General features: G+C 41.4%; 2 protein-coding genes across 10 annotated transcripts in view; both read left to right on the top strand.

Annotated features, from left to right (window-relative positions):
- Positions 1-520: 520 nt before the first annotated feature.
- On the top strand, positions 521-9,328 carry taf3 (TAF3 RNA polymerase II, TATA box binding protein (TBP)-associated facto). The gene is made up of 7 exons (XM_039809222.1): positions 521-903; positions 1,389-1,631; positions 2,121-3,949; positions 4,028-4,110; positions 5,366-5,636; positions 5,895-6,001; positions 7,289-9,328. Exons 1-7 carry the CDS (start codon positions 738-740, stop codon positions 7,401-7,403), a joined length of 2,814 nt encoding a protein of 937 aa, XP_039665156.1. The 5' UTR covers positions 521-737; the 3' UTR covers positions 7,404-9,328.
- A 2,983-nt stretch (positions 9,329-12,311) lies between these two features.
- The window catches only part of LOC120563607 (CUGBP Elav-like family member 2), a 32,681-nt gene continuing 27,796 nt past the window's right edge, over positions 12,312-17,196 (top strand). For 2 of the 9 annotated variants that reach the window (XM_039807886.1, XM_039807883.1), the window contains exon 1: positions 12,313-12,519. In XM_039807886.1, the coding sequence (XP_039663820.1) occupies positions 12,407-12,519 (113 nt within the window). In that variant the 5' untranslated portion in view covers positions 12,313-12,406. Of the gene's footprint in view, positions 12,520-14,753; positions 15,062-15,608; positions 15,628-17,196 lie in introns of those variants that run through there. The other 7 variants (XM_039807889.1, XM_039807884.1, XM_039807885.1 and 4 more) reach the window with 6 other exon arrangements.

Raw genomic sequence — 17,196 nt, 5'->3', positions numbered from 1 at the left:
ATCCCTGCCTGCTTTACCATATATTTGAAAACACAACAGGAAATTAAACGGGACCTGCGACGAACGGGACCCACTCTCTTGCCGATTTTAATCAAAGATTTAATAAAAAATATAGGTCGTACGTTAAAATTACAAAACATCCTTGAATAGCTAGAAGCTGAACTAAACTGTTGCCGTCGCATCAATATTAGTCTATCTATGCATCAAAGTAAATCAATCTGAATCAGAAATCGTTGAGTCTTATCTCCAACTTCAGTGTGACACAGCGGATATGTGAAGCGAAAACCGAAACTAGCTAGCTAATGGTCGGTTTTTTTTGTACGTTACGAACACTCGTTCAGGGCCAGTCCTCTACAGCCATGACTACAGTGGACACTTTACCGGTCCAACAGATCAACTACCGCAGTTTGCGCTACACATTCGCTACATTTGAATTAACGTTACTACTTGGTAGGGAGTGCCTGCGCATCTTCAGACGTTGACGAACCGCTCGAACACAGCAGAGCCGTGTAGGCAGACGCTGATTTGTGCGCATGTGCGACGAGGATGGGTCTATCGATGGAATCAAGATGGCGACTCTGGCGAAAGCGCCAATATATTTACTGAAGTAGATGTCCCAAATTAACCGCGTTAGCGGGTTTTCTCAAGCCCCTAAGGGGTTCCGTGAAACATGAAGACTGGGAGTATGTTTTGGAAGAGGAACTGACCGGGATTAATACCGTAACAAAGTCAGCGAGATGTGCGAGAGCTATGCCCGCTCGCTGCTGCGTGTTTCGGTGGCGCAGATCTGCCAGGCTCTGGGCTGGGATGCGGTTCAGCTCACTGCGTGCGATCAGCTGTCCGATGTGCTGCATCGATATATCCAGCAGTTGGCCAGGGTCTGCCATCGGTACTCTGAGCTCTGTAAGTGCTTCGTTTGTTACCCTGATTACTTTTTCAACCCATAAAGCTGAAGTAGTCGATCACGTTGTTGTTGACTAGGTATGTAGCTGGCGCCCCCTAGCAAAGGTTGATGTGTCAAAAAGTATAGTAGCTACATAGCTAAGTAACGTTAGCTTCCATGTTTTTGTGGCTATGATCATGATGCCTTCCAGCTGTGGTCGCCACATTATGTTAGTCGCCGTCACATTAGTTACCGAAGTACTCGTGTCTGTAAAAAAAAAAAGATTTACTCTAGCAGCCTAGGACCTGTTGAGCATTACTTTTTGCTTCAGGTTGAATGTCAACATCAGTCAGGGCACCTCCTTGTATGTGCCTCACAATCTCTAGTATGTAGTCCAACTTCTGTCCCAGGCTATTATCAACCTTAACAGGGTAGTTTAGTGAACAAGAGACATGCAGAGGGTCTGCGCTGAGATTTAATGGCATGTTGTGATGCTGCATTTCAGATGGAAGAACAGATCCAGTCCTGGATGATGTCAGCCAGGCTTTCAGACTGCTGGGGGTGAGTCTGAGTGAACTGGAGGATTACGTCCACAACCTAGAGCCTGTGCCCTTCGCCCAACAAACGCCGCTCTTTCCTGTCAGCAAAAACAACGTCCTGCAGTTTCCCCAGCCTGGAGCCCGAGATGCAGAGGAAAGGAAGGATTACATTCCAGATCACATGCCACCCCTGGTCTCCTTACAAGAAGGTCAGTACATATAATCACTATATGCACATCTCAGAGTGTGTGTGGATTATTGTTTTCCACAGGTTGAGTGTAGGGTCTATTTTTTTGTAGACAACATGTCTTCAATTAATCCACAGTTTATAGATAATACATAATACTAATATACACTCATGTTCCAGTTTTGGGTACATCTAACTAAAATGGCAATTTAGCCTATGTTCATAATGGTTTTAGTGATCTATATATATATTTTCCAATATTTTATCCACTTCATTTCAAGTAATGAGGGGAGACTTAATACTAAAAACACCTCTCAGCATGACAATAAAATTCCGTAGCACCACAAACTACATCCTTTTAAAATGATCATAAAGTTGAATTATCCCTCTATACAGTTTCAACAAAAGCTGAACATTATAATCTAACTAAAGGTAGGACATTAATTGAAAACATTGCTCAACAGTTTTTTCATTCATTCAATTGTTTGTTTTTTGTCCCTTTCCTCTCTAGAAGAGGAGGAGGAAGAAGTCCTTGCTGACATGGGCACCTCAGCCGAAGCTATGCAGGTGGCACTGGAAGAGGATGAGGAGGAAATGGACGAAGATGAGACGGTCAACGATGAGAACCATCCACTGAAGAGGCACCTGGACAGTCCTGATGCCGCTATGGGCATGATGCCTACCTCCAAGAGACCACGCATGTACCCTGGCCTCAGCCCAGAATGGGGGGTTGAACCCAGGGAGCCCCTTACCTCTCTCAACCCTCAACGTGTTCCTCCAGGTATGCTGCCCTCTCATGATAGCCTTGACCCCCTGTCACCTGAAACACCTTCTGGAGCCCTGCCTTCCTTCAGACCTCAGCCGGTAGTACCAAAACACTCTGATCAAAAGGGCCTCAACACTCCAGGAAGAAAGCCTAAGGTCTCATCCCCTGGCAGACAACGGACTAAGTCCCCTAAAGGGGTTATTCCTGTTCCGGTGGGTGGTAGTCCCATCCATTCTCCAAAACCGTCTAAGGAAAAGAAGAAATCCCCAGGGAGGACGAAGAGTCCTAAAAGCCCCAAGAGCCCAAAGGTGGGTTCAGCCAAAGCATCCCAACCGCAGAGCAAGACCGATCTTGTGCATAAGCTACCGCTGTCTGCGCTGAGTGAGCGGATGGGCAAAGAGAACATCCATATGCGTCAAAATATAGAGGACCGGGAGTTAGCTGAGGGCCCTTTCAAGAAACTAGAGCCTGATAATGCAGCCATCGATGACTCCATTGATGCTGTGATTGCCAGAGCTTGTGCTGAGCGGGAGCCTGATCCTTTTGCTTTCTCTTCGGGTTCTGATTCAGATAGCAATGGATTCTCCAGCCCCAGGAGGCTGACCATAATGGAACCGTCTACACCTAAACTCTTGATTGGGGGAAGCATCTCTGTAAAAGACACATCAACACCACTTCACCTACAGGCACACACAGGCCTAGGAAATTGGACTATGGATGATTCCATCAATGAGGTGATCCGAAAGGTCAACCAGGGGGGTCCGTCCGCTCCCCCACCGAACCAAGGAGACTGTGTCTCATCAGGATCGGCCTCCCCACCTACTCCTGAACCTTTACTCAAGGTGTTTGAGGAGAAGAACAAGATTGTGTCATCAGTAGATGTCAAGAAAAAGCTGAAGAAGGAGCTCAAAACTAAAATGAAGAAGAAGGAGAAAGACAAGCCGAAAGACAAAGACCGAGAAAAGGATAAGGGCAAGCTGAAAGAGAAGAACAAGGATAAGAACAGGGATAAAAACAAGGACTTTTCCAAGGATGGCAAGATGCCCTGGAAAGAGTTTGGAGTGAAGGATGATGAGCACTTCCTTCAGCGAGACTTTACTCTGCCTGAGGGCTCCATCAAGATAAAAACCAGAGATGGAGATGGACCTAAGAAGGAGAAGGAGAAACACAAAGACAAAAAGAAGGATAAAGAAAAAAGTAAAAAGGACAAAGATAAGAGGGACAAGGGTAAAGACAGGAGCAAGGACGACAGGCAGAAGCAATCTGCGTTAGCCCCCTTTGCTCTGGGTGAAATCCCACAACTGTTCAGCCCCTCTGCCTGCCTGCGCATCCCCTCCATGCTTCCTCCTTTGGCCCCGATCCTCCAGGATAAGGACATAAAGAGCAAGGAGAAGGACAAGAAGAAAGACAAGAAGGAGAAAAAGAAAAAGAAGGACAAGGAGAAGGATAAGGATAAGGAGCGAGAGAAGGCCAAAGAAAAGGAGAGGGAGAAAGAAGAGAAGCGGAAAGAAAAGGAGAGGGAAAAGGAAAAACGAGAAAAGGAGAAAGAAAAAGAGAGAATTCGATTGGAGAAGGTAACTTTTTTTTGTTTGGTATGTCATGATGTGTCTGTGTTACAGTGTCACTGATACTTACCCATCCTGTTTCCTCAGGTGAAAGTAGAAACTCCAGCAGCTCTACCATCTCCAGTCATCCCCAGACTGACGCTCAGGGTGGGGGCAGGCCAGGACAAAATGTAAGCACTGAGCCAATGTTTCTAGTGATATTTCTGGTCATATTTCTTTGATTGCCCCTTTTGCAGGTTTGCGTGAGCTTCTCTTATACTTGCTCTATTTAAATTTTTTTGAAGATGTTTGTTTCTGCAGTGGTATTATCATGACACATATTACTAGGGCAGGGTATCAAACTTCTTTAGCATTATATATTTTTATCACTGTCATTATTATATCAGTATTGAAAGCTGTAGCCTACAGAAAGCTTGCATCAAATGCCTGTTCAGATCCAAAGTCTTATTTACTTTTTTGATAAAATAGTAAGGGGGGGGGGGGAAGAATCAATACAGCATAGTATCGCAATATTTTCTGCGGCAATACTGTATCGATGCACAGACGCCAAGTATCGATCTATTATCATGTATGTGTTGGTCAGTTTGTCTGCTTGACAATCCCGTTTTGCATTAATACAATTGAAGTGAGATGAACAAACAGAGAAATTTATCTTTTTAGATAAAACAGATGTTGACAAAGTTTCCTTTTGGGGACATAATTTGATATTGGGGGAAAATTTGAAGTTGGAAAAAAGTTAATAAATTGCGATATATTGCAGAATATTGCAATATGTTTTAAAATCGCAACATTATCGTATCGTGACATAAGTATCGTGATGATATCGTATTGTGAGGCCTCTGGTGATTCCCACCCCTATAAGATAGCTCTGTATAAGATAGAGTTAGTTAAGCTCTTGTACTTACAATTTGAAAAAGGTTTGGCTTCTTTTGTTACATGAAAAAGGGGTTTGGTAGGAAAAGGCATGTTTATATTACTCAGTATTTGAAAAAAGTAATATTTTGGTTCATATATCAAAACTCAGAGATTTTATTGCTATTATTATATTTTTTTTTAAAAAGTCCCGCTGAGATCCAGATCTTATTTTTAAGGTAGACCTGAGTGCATGTAAAAAAACAAAATAAACTCTATACTGAAGAACAATAATATGCATTAGAATAGAAAAAAGAGGTATACAAAGCAGAACTTGAAATCAATTAATAAACATTAACAAATAAGTCAAATTAGACATTACCCAGTTAAAACAAGTACATATTAAAACACTAAGATTCAAAAGCATGTTCCAATGGTGTCATTACTACATATTTCATCCACTTAGTGTTAAAAATGATTCTGACACTTATATTTGTTGCATTATATAGCTTGCATAGAGATAGTAAAGCCTCCTATTTGTGTTAACTTGTATTTATCTCTGACTGTCACTAGTGTTATCAGCAAGGTGGTTCCAAATTCAGAGCCCAAGACGCCAGCACCCAAGACCCCAGCGGCCAAGTCTGGACCTGGGAATCGCCCTCGGACGCCCCCACCAACCCCAGTACTCTGCCCAGTCGTACCCACTCTGCCCCCAGCTCCCTCTCCACTTCCACCAGCGCCTGCCCCTTCATCGTTGCTCTCCCCTGGCCCTATGCTCTCTCCCGCTGCATCCTTCAAAACACCGGTCCGCAGCGTAGTAACTGAGACTGTCAGTACCTATGTGGTGAGTGCTCCTACTTTTGTTTATTGCTTATTGGTTCATATGATAACCGTATATATAAAGTACATGCAGTGTGTTTCATCTTTAAGAGGTTTTCCTGAGTCAAGATGAACAGTAAATTAATTATACCTAAGATAAAGCAAACTATATGGTCATTCATGTTATCTGTTGCCACTTTTTTTCACTAATGTGCATTGTTTATGTAATAGCTATTTTGTTATTGAGCGATGTGTTGCTAATGCTTCCTGTTATATGTATTAGATCCGAGATGAATGGGGTAACCAGATCTGGATTTGTCCTGGATGTAACAAAGCTGATGATGGCAGTCCCATGATAGGATGTGATGACTGTGATGATTGGTATCATTGGTAAGAGACTTATTTCCTTACATTTCCTTTTTTTTTCTGCTCTAATTTTTCAAGATTCAAGAAATTGTAAGATTATAGTTTTGCGTAGTTGACAGTTAGCTTTAAATTGTTAATATCAATTACAGCTTTAATTTGCTGGTCTGTTTTTGTGCCTGTTTGGGTTGTAATGGAATACAAAATTGATGGGTTGGTATGTTTTCAGTACAGATTTCAGTACATTCACTTTACCTAATGTAACTGTAATTCAGCTGGCCGCCACACAGCTTTCGCCCATTCCACCCTTTGTCCAGCGTCATTATATCTTACTGGGAAACCATAATGCTTCCAAATAATAAATAATTAATCTTCCAGTTCTGGTCTCTCATTTGTCATTTCTCATCAATTGTCCCACTTCCAAAGCTGTCCGGGTGGAACTCTAGAAATATTCCAGGCTTGTTAAACGTAATAAATACGGGCATAAAAAGCAAAACAAACAGATACATACATTCAAAAATATACTTACTACTGTGATATAAAGGCTTAATTTTATTCTCAGAAAGTACAGAATTGGGCGCCTGGGTAGCTCAACTGGTAGAGCAGGGGCCCATATATAGAGGTTTACCCCTCAACGCAGCTGCCACATTTTCGACTCCGCCCTGCGGCCCTTTGCTGCATGTCATTCCCCCTCTCTTTTCCCTTTCATGTCTTCAGCTGTCCTATATAAATAAAGGCCTAAAATGCCCAAAAAAGAATCTTAAAAAAAGAAAATAAAGTACAGAATTAGGTGGTTTCCAAGTAATCCATTGAGCATCCCCATATTTTTTGGATTATCTGTAGTTGTAGTGTATGTCAGCTTTTCTGTGGCCAGGCTTCCTGACAGCCTCTTCAGACATTGATTAACAGTTGGTGCTTCAGTTTTCTTCCCCATTTTAAAGGAGCAGTGTGTAGGATTTAGTGGCATCTAGTGGTGAGGTTACAGATTGCAACCAACTGAATACCCCTTCCCTCACCTCTCCCTTTCCAAGCATGTAGTAGAACCTACGGTGGCCTTCAGGTAGCGTAAAAAGGTGAAAGGCCCTCTCTAGAGCCGTGTTTGGTTTGTCCATTCTGGCCTACTGTAGAAACATGGTGGTGCAAAATAGCGGGCCCTGTGGAAGAGAACCCTCTCCCTATGTAGATATCAAGGGCTCATTCTAAGCTAACGAAAATACAATTCTTAGTTTCAGGTGATTATCCACTAATTTTTCCAATAGATCCTCCTTAATCTTTTTCACTAACCTGAACCCTCTTCTTCTCTTGTCTGCACAGGCCTTGTGTTGGGATCCTTACAGCCCCTCCTGAGGATCAGCAGTGGTTCTGTGTTAAATGTTCCAGTAAGAAGAAGGACAAAAAACACAAGAAAAGGAAACACAAACTGCATTGAGACTATGCAAAAAAGCACATATTTTGGACTTTTTTGGACTTGAAGCCATCACTGAACACTCGTGGCACTGCTGTAAAATAAAAAAAGAAAGTTTAAAATTGTGGCTGATACTAACATCTGATGATTTTTTTAATGATGTCAGCCATCATGCATTGTGAGTTGGTAAGAAAAAAGGCTTAAACCAGCACATATCCAGCCTTAGTTCTCATGTGGTTTTTCCTTTTCACCTGTAAATTGTTTACTTGTTGATTTGGATGTCCGGTCTTTGGAGATCATGACAATTATGTTTGTATAAGGAGACCATGACAATTTGTCCAAGATGAGAGCTCAACAAAGCAGAGAACCAGAGAACAACTAACATCCATTGTCTTTATTTCTGTTCTGTGGCCGTTTCTTTTGTGGCAACACAAAATGAATGACCGCCAAGTCAAACCTTAACCCCAGTTTTCTGCAGTATCATTGAAATGTCATGTATATAATGATGATGGCATCAGGTGTGTATAAATGTGTCAATACCAACTTCCAAGCCAAGTACATTTTGTTCTTAGGTATTCTGACTTGTTAAATCCATTTTCAGATATTTTAACGCAAATGATTTTCTGTAATTTCTGTACATTTTTTAAATTTAAAGTTTGTATTTTTATTTTTTCTTCATATGGATTTGTCCTGGAGTTAATACTGTAGCTGTGCTTGTTATGTAATTCATTTCGCTGATATTTCAATATTAAAGATGAACAGTCTGTGTACTCACAGACTTTAAGATGTAAATCTCATTACCATCAAAATTCTACCTGACATTTAACCACTTCTGTGCATCCTTATTTTGTTTTTAACCTGGACAGACATATCTACATTTTTTCCAGTAGCTGATTGGTTGTGTTTGCTTGAAAAAATAGAATAGATTGGAAATATTTTAACAAACCAGTGTTGAATTTTGAGCCTGCTAATTTCAGACAGTGTGCAGTTGGTTACAAATCAAATCCAAGATCCTCTCTTGCAGCAGTCTGTGCAATGCATTAGCCTAGATTTGGGACTATTCTGCTGAGTTGTCATCCTGCACTTCACCTACGTGAGATATGTGGTGGAGTGCTTGGCAGTCACTTTGCACAGGGTTGCGTTTCCAAAGATTGATTGTGGATTGTGCGCTTTTCTCTTAGAATTGTGTCTGACAATGTCTCCTGTGCCATTTGCAGCAGAGTTGTTTTTGCTTTTCCCCTCAATGACCACATGGTGTCATTCTTTATGCACAGACACTGTAGCATGCTGCTCATGACATGTACAGACACCACGGCATGCTTACAAAAAAACAGCTCACAAACCCCGTTATGAATGTAAGAAATGTGACAGGTAGCTTAATTGATGCATGTGGAATCCTTATCTTGCAAGTAAAACCAGCTCCAGAAGTGCCATCATTCATGGAAGGACCCATAGACTGGAAATAGGATTTATACCCTTCCAGAAGACTTAGAGTTCTATAGAAGAGAATGTGAGATTGTAAATTGTGTGTCCCCATTTATCAGTGGAATATAATTTTGTGTGGGGCAGGTTTTGCATGTTTGATCTAACCTTTTCCATTCTTTGAAGTCAAGTGCTGTTTTGCAACTGTTATATCTATAGCAGAAGGTTTTATTACCAGTCAAGTCTGACTTCACATTTTGAACTCTGAAAGGTTTAGATGTTTATCAGATTCTCTGTGCTTTTATTCATTTCTGGGAACAGTCAGTGCTGGCTGGACCTCAGAAATCTACTCAGTTGATATTATAGCATATCAGAAATGTATTTTGGTGCAAAACCATTCAATAATTTATAAGCCGTAGCAGTACTTTAAAATCAATTATTTGACAGAGTGGTGCATTGTTCTGAATGAGCTGTCAGAGAGCTCATAGGAAAACCTGAGAAAAGCTCATTAAAGTGATTCAACCTTCTAAGGGTAAAAGCATTCTCTAACTGCTATATTTTTGGGGTGATAATGACAGGCTGATTTTTGTTTTGAATGCTGTCTGAATCATGACTACATCAGGATGCCTTTCAGTCTTTCTATTTTTTTATTATTTCAGTTGTATCCTCATTTAATTGAGGGGAATGCACATCCAATTACTGACTTATTTGGTGAGTGCACTCACAGACAACAGTCATAGTTTAGTAATAAATAGGATTGAACCTCAGGCCATCAGATACCTTGATTATATGTGGATGCTTCATATTATCTAGAGCCAGAAAGCACACCTGACTCATTGCCTTTTTAAACTTGTGAACTTATTCCTTTTACTTATTCACCTCTCCCTCTTTGAGTGTGTTGCTCCCCTAGATGGCCCAGATGAAAATCTACTAAGTGTCTTCCGATAATAACACTAAATCAAAGAGGAAGTGGAAAAAATGATGTGTGACTAAAGTAAAGGGGAAGTTGCATGAATGATCCCCATGCAAAACAAGCTGACATTTCAATGTGGTGTTGCTTTTTATCATACGAGATGCATTCACTCCTGCAAGCCCACATGAACAGTCATTTAACACAGAGTTAGAGGGGGAAACACAGTATATTAATAAATACATGTCTACTAAAGCACTTCAGTGATGAATTATTTGCAAATAAGTTGTAGATAGAAGGTCGTAGATAGCGGTATCCTCCTATACTAAAATGCTACCTCCACTCGTGGTTGCAGGCCTCTCTCGCTGTCTCTCTCCCTCTTCAATCACACATGCTGGTGTCAGGTCTCGTACAGTCGAAGCTTGCTGCTAGCATCTGTTGGATCTTAAATTTTACTGCCCAGTGCTGGTAAAGATAGAGCTTTGCCACGGCTGACATAAAAAGGATTAAGTCTTTATTTCTTATTAGGTCAAAATGCTTTCACCTTGTCTAGATGCATCTACAGTGCTCATAAAGAGGATATCATTTTGATGTAATACAAAATATGAATTTTAGTTCTTCCATGGTAAAACTTGTGTGCAGTACTATGCATTAGGACACGCTACAGAACACAATGTTCATCGAGCTGTAACAGTTTCAGTTTTAATCCACAAAAACACAGACGGTATTTGTTTGTGCAATCAGTCCCAAGAGAGCCCACAAGTGGTAAAAAGGGAAAGCTGATGGTTGCTTTCAATCATCATGAGGACACCTGCAGTGCAGTAAACATGTGCTACTATTTGACTTATGATAGGCATGAGTGCATATGTTTCATGCACTAAAAACCCTTTCTCTTCACGGTGGATGTGAACAGGATGTGGTAGTTTTCTCACAGCAATGCATGTTTGCTGCATGTATAGTTACAGCTCTGACAAGATACAAATGCATTTTAAACAGCATTCATGAGCCATTTTGTGTTGTATTATTTTACTTCTGCAACCTCTTTTGAATTAGGTTTCAACTGGAAAGCATCAATGCACACGTTAATATACTGAATGTGCTTTTGTGCTCTACATGTTGCAAGATCAGAGCTTTCTGAGTGCAGAATGTGCTCTCTACATGGTGCCTGTGGCACTGACAGCCATACTAGGCAGCAACAGATCATAAAGAGCGGGATTTCAACATCAGTGTTTAAAATATTCATTTCAGCAGAAAAGAGCGGGGCTGAAATGAAGAGGGTTTTTTGCCATGATCAGAGGAAGTGGACCCCCATCATGATGGTCTTCTCGGCTATGATACAGGCACAAAATGACATGACCCTGTTTCAGATGACTTTCCTACTTAATGTCTCACGTTACTCTAACAGGACACAACACCTATGGGAGAATGAGACCTAGATTTGATTTCTCCTGGGTTTTGTGCAAAAGATATTGTGACAAATGGCTTTCAAATTTTTAATCAGATGGCATAGTGACAGCAAAACCTGCTTTAAGTGTGCTAGTTCTGAATATGTGTACTGCAATGTTCAGCAGCTTCAAAAACTGCTTTGCCTTCATCATATTACCAGCTATAAGCTCAGAACATAGGCAAATGAGCTCTGTCAAATGCAAATTTTTCTGATAACGCTCTGTTGTTCTGCCTCTTCAATGTGCCATCAGTTGATGGTTAGGTTCTAGTAATTTAATTGTAATGTGAAGAACCCTTTCCTATCCTGGGTCATTTAGCAGAATTACATACAGGTACATGCCATTATGCTCTGGAACACTGTCAGGCCCATAGGTGGGCCTGTAGCAGTCGCAGGCAGTATTTGCAGGTATTTCAGCGTAGATTGCCTGCAGTCTGAAATGGTGAACAATTGGGTTCGTACTGTCTTTCCTTATTTATTTAACAAGTATTCATGCTGACTACAAAGTATGCTTATATTCCAGCAGGCTATCTTTATCCTTATCCACTCCACAATAATAATGACATGAGGATGTCAGCTCTCTACCTGTCACCCACTGGTTAATCATCAGCCAGCTCACAGAGGGACAGTGACATGCAGATCCCCATAGGAGCTGAATAGAGAATGGTTATAATATGTACCTGTATATACAGGTGCTCAATGATGAGCAAAATGTTTAATATTAAAAAAAACTTATAACGGGCACAGTTCTAGGGTACTAGGCTTAACAAAACCATTTCCAGTAGTATGTTTTGCGTTGGCCTTTATTTGGAGCAGTTCACTGATTCATACATGCCAACATGCACAGAAGCAGGCCACAAAACCATGAATTGTGGATAAGATCTTGTGGCAACTTTGTCAATGTTACCTCTGATTTTTCCCCATCTGACAGTGGGAATAAATCACCCATGTCCAATTTGCTGGAGTTATCCTAATATGGGTGTCAATTAGTGCAAGAGTGCTACTGTGGCCACAGCTTTACAGCCTGCAAACTGGGCTGCCGCAGGCAGCACAATGCATTAGCGCACGATGAGCTGTCAGAGAGGATTATTTCAGCCACGCCAGTCAGCGAAGGGGGTGGGAGCCGCTCTGCTGCACTAAACCGAGGAGAAAGAGTGGGCGGGAGACAGAGAAAGGGAGAGAAATACATAGAGGAAAGAGGGAAAGAGAAGAAAGTGTCCATTACACCGGGTGGATTTTTCCAGAGCACCGATGTTGGAACACTCTTCTGAGCTGGCCCTGGTGCAGAGTTTGTATGCCAACAGCATGCGCTGTCCCCCCTCTGCGGCCGGGATCTCTGTCAGGAATGAGGACCTGCCTATGAGGTACGTTGGGGTTGGCCCCTCATTCAAATCTGGGCTAGCTTTTGTGGAGCACCCTGTATGTGGACTGCTTCTTTGTCTGGGCTGAATATTGTCACAAGATGTATTGTTTCCAGTTGAGGCGTTCTCCCATGCTGTGACTGTGGGCAGGGTCCCTCTGGTGTCACAATATGTTTGTTTTTTTGGATCCCAGAAATTATGTGTTTGAATCTAATGAATTTGTATATTCCTGTCAATCCCATCTTCCCTAGACAAAACGAATTTGATCAGGACGTAGTAGATATTTTAAATTGTATCAGAATAGAAAAATCAATACCTTATAGCATTCTCATGTCATTTAATTACCTTCCTCCTCTTTTCAAAGTTCCACAAGGGCTCAGACACTTGCATGAACTATAAATAAATAAATAAAGCGAGATGAATGTGTCATCAAAGCAGGTGTTTGTCTCTTAAGTAAAAAGGACAAAAAAGCCAACCCAGGCCTTACTGTACCCCCTCAGTAAAAAACAGCAAACTATATCAATTATCTTTAAAAGAACAAGAAGGAACAAATACATCCATCTTGGAATTTGCATTAATTTAGAGGAACTAGACCCTGATGATAAGGCAATGTTATCATGCGTGCTTAGTACATCTTGACCCAGTACATTTCCTTGAGAAAGCATGATAAGATGAAGTTCTCTCTCTCCATTTTAAGAGCCCTTTAGTTGGTCGCCATTCTGCAAATGCTTCCACCAAAGGCAAAGCGGAGAAAATGTGTCCTATTTGGATTTGAAGCTCGCCTATTTTTACACCATGCAGTTTGTCAAGAAGGGGTGCAAATTTAAATGCTGGATGATGATAATGATGGGTGAATGAGTGGGACTTTAGCTCCACTGCATGAGAGAAAAACATTTGATGTAAACAACAAAAGCATGGTACATGTGGATGATTATGAAAGGATTACAGTAGTAATAATGTGAGATTAAGAATAGAAGGCTAGTATTAGAAAGTGCTAGCAACTAGGCATCTGCCTCTGGATTTCACTCCAACAAACATCTCTAAGAAAAGACAAGGAGACGCATAAACTTGTGTAATTGCATTATTAGCTGTACAGAAAGCAGTACTGTATATATTTTACATACCCACGAGAGTAACAGGAGCTGCTCTTTACAAGAATCCTGCTCCTCTTATAACAAATCTATTCAATTAGATCCCCTGAGATCTAATTGAGTCAAAGGAAATATGTGGATGCTGCAGATGGAATGACATTATTGTATTTTTCCTCCATTTTAATGAAACCTGATTCTCCAGAGAGGTTTAGAATCTTTTTATAGCAGCCCCTCAAGCTTAATGCATGTTGCAAAGTGGGCTCGTCTGCATGTATATGGTAAAATAGGTCGCATATCACATTATGCATACAAACCTCTTTTAGGCACATGCTCTGCACTGGTGCCAAGTTGCCTTGATATTGCTATGGATACAAGGATTAAATCAGATTTCATAAATGGGATGTTTCTTAACACTCGCTATGAATAATATTTTTGGATTGTGCAGCTGCTGGAGCAATAAAGAATGATTTGATAATTATGCTAGCCCCCCTGCCTCTCTGCTTTGGCAAACGGCCCCCCTACCTTTCCCCCCAAGTGGAGAGGCCTCGCCCTGCAAGTCCAACACAACAAAAGAAGATAAGCTTCCCCTCCCCCAGGGAAACAACAGCCCAGCACAAAGAGGAACATGACCTATGACCCTGGGGAAAAGCACCACAGAAAGAAAAACTGCATTTTAACCATCTCACTTTGACTGGAAAAGATTTACGGACCTACGGGCAATAAACAAGCTGTACATAGTCTTACTTATTTGCGTAATCCCAAAAAATGCAGGTGCCTGTATTGGACTGAGATAATATGGAATCAGGAGCAGCATCATTAATCTTAATGATAATGGGTTCTATATTTAAATTGCTCTCTAATCATAATCATTAGATCCCTGACTCATTCTTATAATGTGCATTTTTTTCTGAAAAGGCTGCAGAATATCAGTCCTTAAAATAATACAAATAGTGATGACACACCAGATAAAACATCATAAACTATAAAAAGGTCACTAAACTCTCTGTAGAAGACCACGTACCAGTCCCTATGGGGACATTATTATTATTACTATAATTTTACATCGGGGTAGAGGCGCTGAGAAGCAGCAGTAGGCAGCATGGTTTCAGACTTTTGTTGAAAAGGCCACGCCTCTGGTTTGCTGCAGCTCGGTGTGCAGTGTGACAGCGGCTTGTCTGAATTTATTTCAGTCGGGGACGAAAGAGAAATTGGGAGGAAGGAATAAGGCGGATATCGGTGCCCGCTCTCTCATGCAGTTTTGAAGAAGACGCCCCCTCCCTGCACCTGTTCTGCTTCGTCTTGTTGCCGTCTCGTCGCAGGAGTTGAGCCTCTTGCGAGTGAGCGGACGTCGCTTCTCATTGTTAGATATACGTTGTTTTCAGCATGACTTCGGCGTACAACCTGGATTTCCACCCTCTGGCCGAAAGTCGGTTAATGGCTTCGAGCGACACCGTGTAAGTAATCCAACTAACAATCTGCGTTGCATTTCCGTCTCTCTGTGTTAGCAGCGCAAACATTTGTGAGTGCTTTTTTAGATAGAAACAACACAGCTCAGGGCGAGTTGGAGTTAGCTACCGTTAGCTTAACTGAGATGCTAACGTTGCTAATCATACGAGCAGTGGCGCTACCTTTACCTGGAGTTAAAGTAGTTTGTCTAACTTGGATAATAAGGGAAGTATCCTTAACAGAAGTCTGTAAAGTAAATTCAACACGATGCCTAACTACCAGTGAGCACACATGGTTTGGGCTAACGCCATATTACTCGAAGTGACTGGAACAAAACGCAGTTTGCTAGCAACGGAATCGGATACTAGGCGCCCTACAATAGTCAAGTGACATGTGCTTCCGGAGATCACTCGTTTCGGTATCAGTCTAGGAAAACAGCATCGATTAGCTTTTAATAACAACCCGGTTTGTCTGTGTTACTTTACTTCTACATACACACACGGCACCACCGTCTTGTTTAGTTAGTTGCAAATGGACGTGTTTAACTTACGTTGACCTGTGCTCGATCGAAACGGTAACTGTTATGTGTTAAAGGGAGGGGGGTTGAGTTACCGTGTTAAGTTAACGTAAAGTTTGCTAATAATGTGTTGCCGACCTGGTATGTTTTGTTTTCAGTTTAATTGGCTAAAGCTCAACAGTAGAATTTAAGCTTGTTTGTAGGCAGCACACGGGCTATTAGCTCGGCTTGCCTGGCGCACTCCCAGTTCCTCTCTGCTAGCTATCATCGTTAGCTGCACCTCCGTAGGCTGTGGTGCTTCCGTCCATGTTGAATGTAGAGTGCTTACTTAACGGCAGAAAACACGTGCTTTGCTACATTATTGAGCCATTAATGGACATCTTGTGACAGGGCACGTACACAAAAGTATGAATGCCCATTTCCACCGATGTGATCAAAAACATGATCATGCAAGTCAATCGAATGAGTTAGCTAGTGTTTAAAAAATAAAAAGGTATTTAAAGTTTCTCATTATCTTGAGATACTAAGTAATTTTGAGTTTCTTATTATCTTGAAATACTAAGTCCTTATTTTGAGATACTAAGTCATCATTTTGTGAGTTTCTTATTGTCTTGAGATACTAAGTCATTATTTTGAGATACTAAGTCATTATGACTTGCATGATCTTTTTTCATCACATTGACGCAAATGGGCTCCATACAAAGGAGAAGAGACATTCACCAAGCACAGAGGTCCATGTTATAACGGTCCTTTAGAGATAACTCCAGCTAACCCTGCTTGACAAACGACATTTCCAAAACTACAGCCTGCTTTTACAAGACTGTTTGTTTAAAATTTAAATGGTTACTTTCAGGAGTGCTGTCTTATATTTGACAGTAAAATAGGCCTGGTCCTTTTTTATTTTAATGGTCTTACACTTAAGGAAATGTCACGAAAAAAGTTATTTTTGTAACTATAATTTTTTCTTTATCAGTGTGGTTGACGTGAATGGCCGCAAGGTCAGTTCTTTATGTGTATTTTCCATCCTTTACCCTTTATTTTGTTCTACTGTGTGACAGAAAAATAAATCAAATACCAAACATTACCTAGTTCCAACTTAACAAATGTAAGGATTTGCTGCTTGGAAAGTAATGGTTGCCTGTGTATATAATGAATGGTTTGAATTTTTTGTGTGTATATTTCACACTTTCACAGGATATTCTGAGAAGAATTTCTCATCTGTTGGACTTGAGATGGTGAGGTAGTGATTGGATCTTCTTCCAGCTGTATTTGATTGATTTATCCCCCTGATTGTTGACAGTTAGTGACTTAAGTGTGATCCTTTGGCAGCCAACACATCCATAGTGCTGTATCAGTAAGCTAAGCGTCACAGTGATCCCTTTTGTTGTGGTCGGGAGCTGTTGATCTGTGCAAAGTGTAGGATCTTGGCACATGGTCTGAGGGCTGGCCGGGCCAGCCGTTCTGCTCACTGTGAGGGTGGCGGAGGTGGGGGTGCCATGCAGCCAGATGTTGAAGGCTAAAGGCCCCGACACACCAAGCCGTCGGCCAGGAACTAGTGGCGACGAAGGCCGACTGCCTCACGTCGCCTTTGTCTTGACCGAAAATTAGCACTGGAACGCACAGCAG

This window comes from Perca fluviatilis, chromosome 8 (genome assembly GCF_010015445.1).
Source record: "Perca fluviatilis chromosome 8, GENO_Pfluv_1.0, whole genome shotgun sequence".
Classification (NCBI taxonomy): domain Eukaryota; kingdom Metazoa; phylum Chordata; class Actinopteri; order Perciformes; family Percidae; genus Perca; species Perca fluviatilis.
This window is presented reverse-complemented; position numbering and strand designations above follow the sequence as displayed.

Bases quoted from the DNA above. Each gene is read 5' to 3' on its own strand.
- taf3 (XM_039809222.1), top strand. From the start codon at position 738: ATGTGCGAGAGCTATGCCCGCTCGCTGCTGCGTGTTTCGGTGGCGCAG. The intron at 904-1,388 runs GTAAGTGCTTCG...GCTGCATTTCAG, and splicing joins CCATCGGTACTCTGAGCTCT to ATGGAAGAACAGATCCAGTC. The intron at 1,632-2,120 runs GTCAGTACATAT...TTTCCTCTCTAG, and splicing joins CCTGGTCTCCTTACAAGAAG to AAGAGGAGGAGGAAGAAGTC.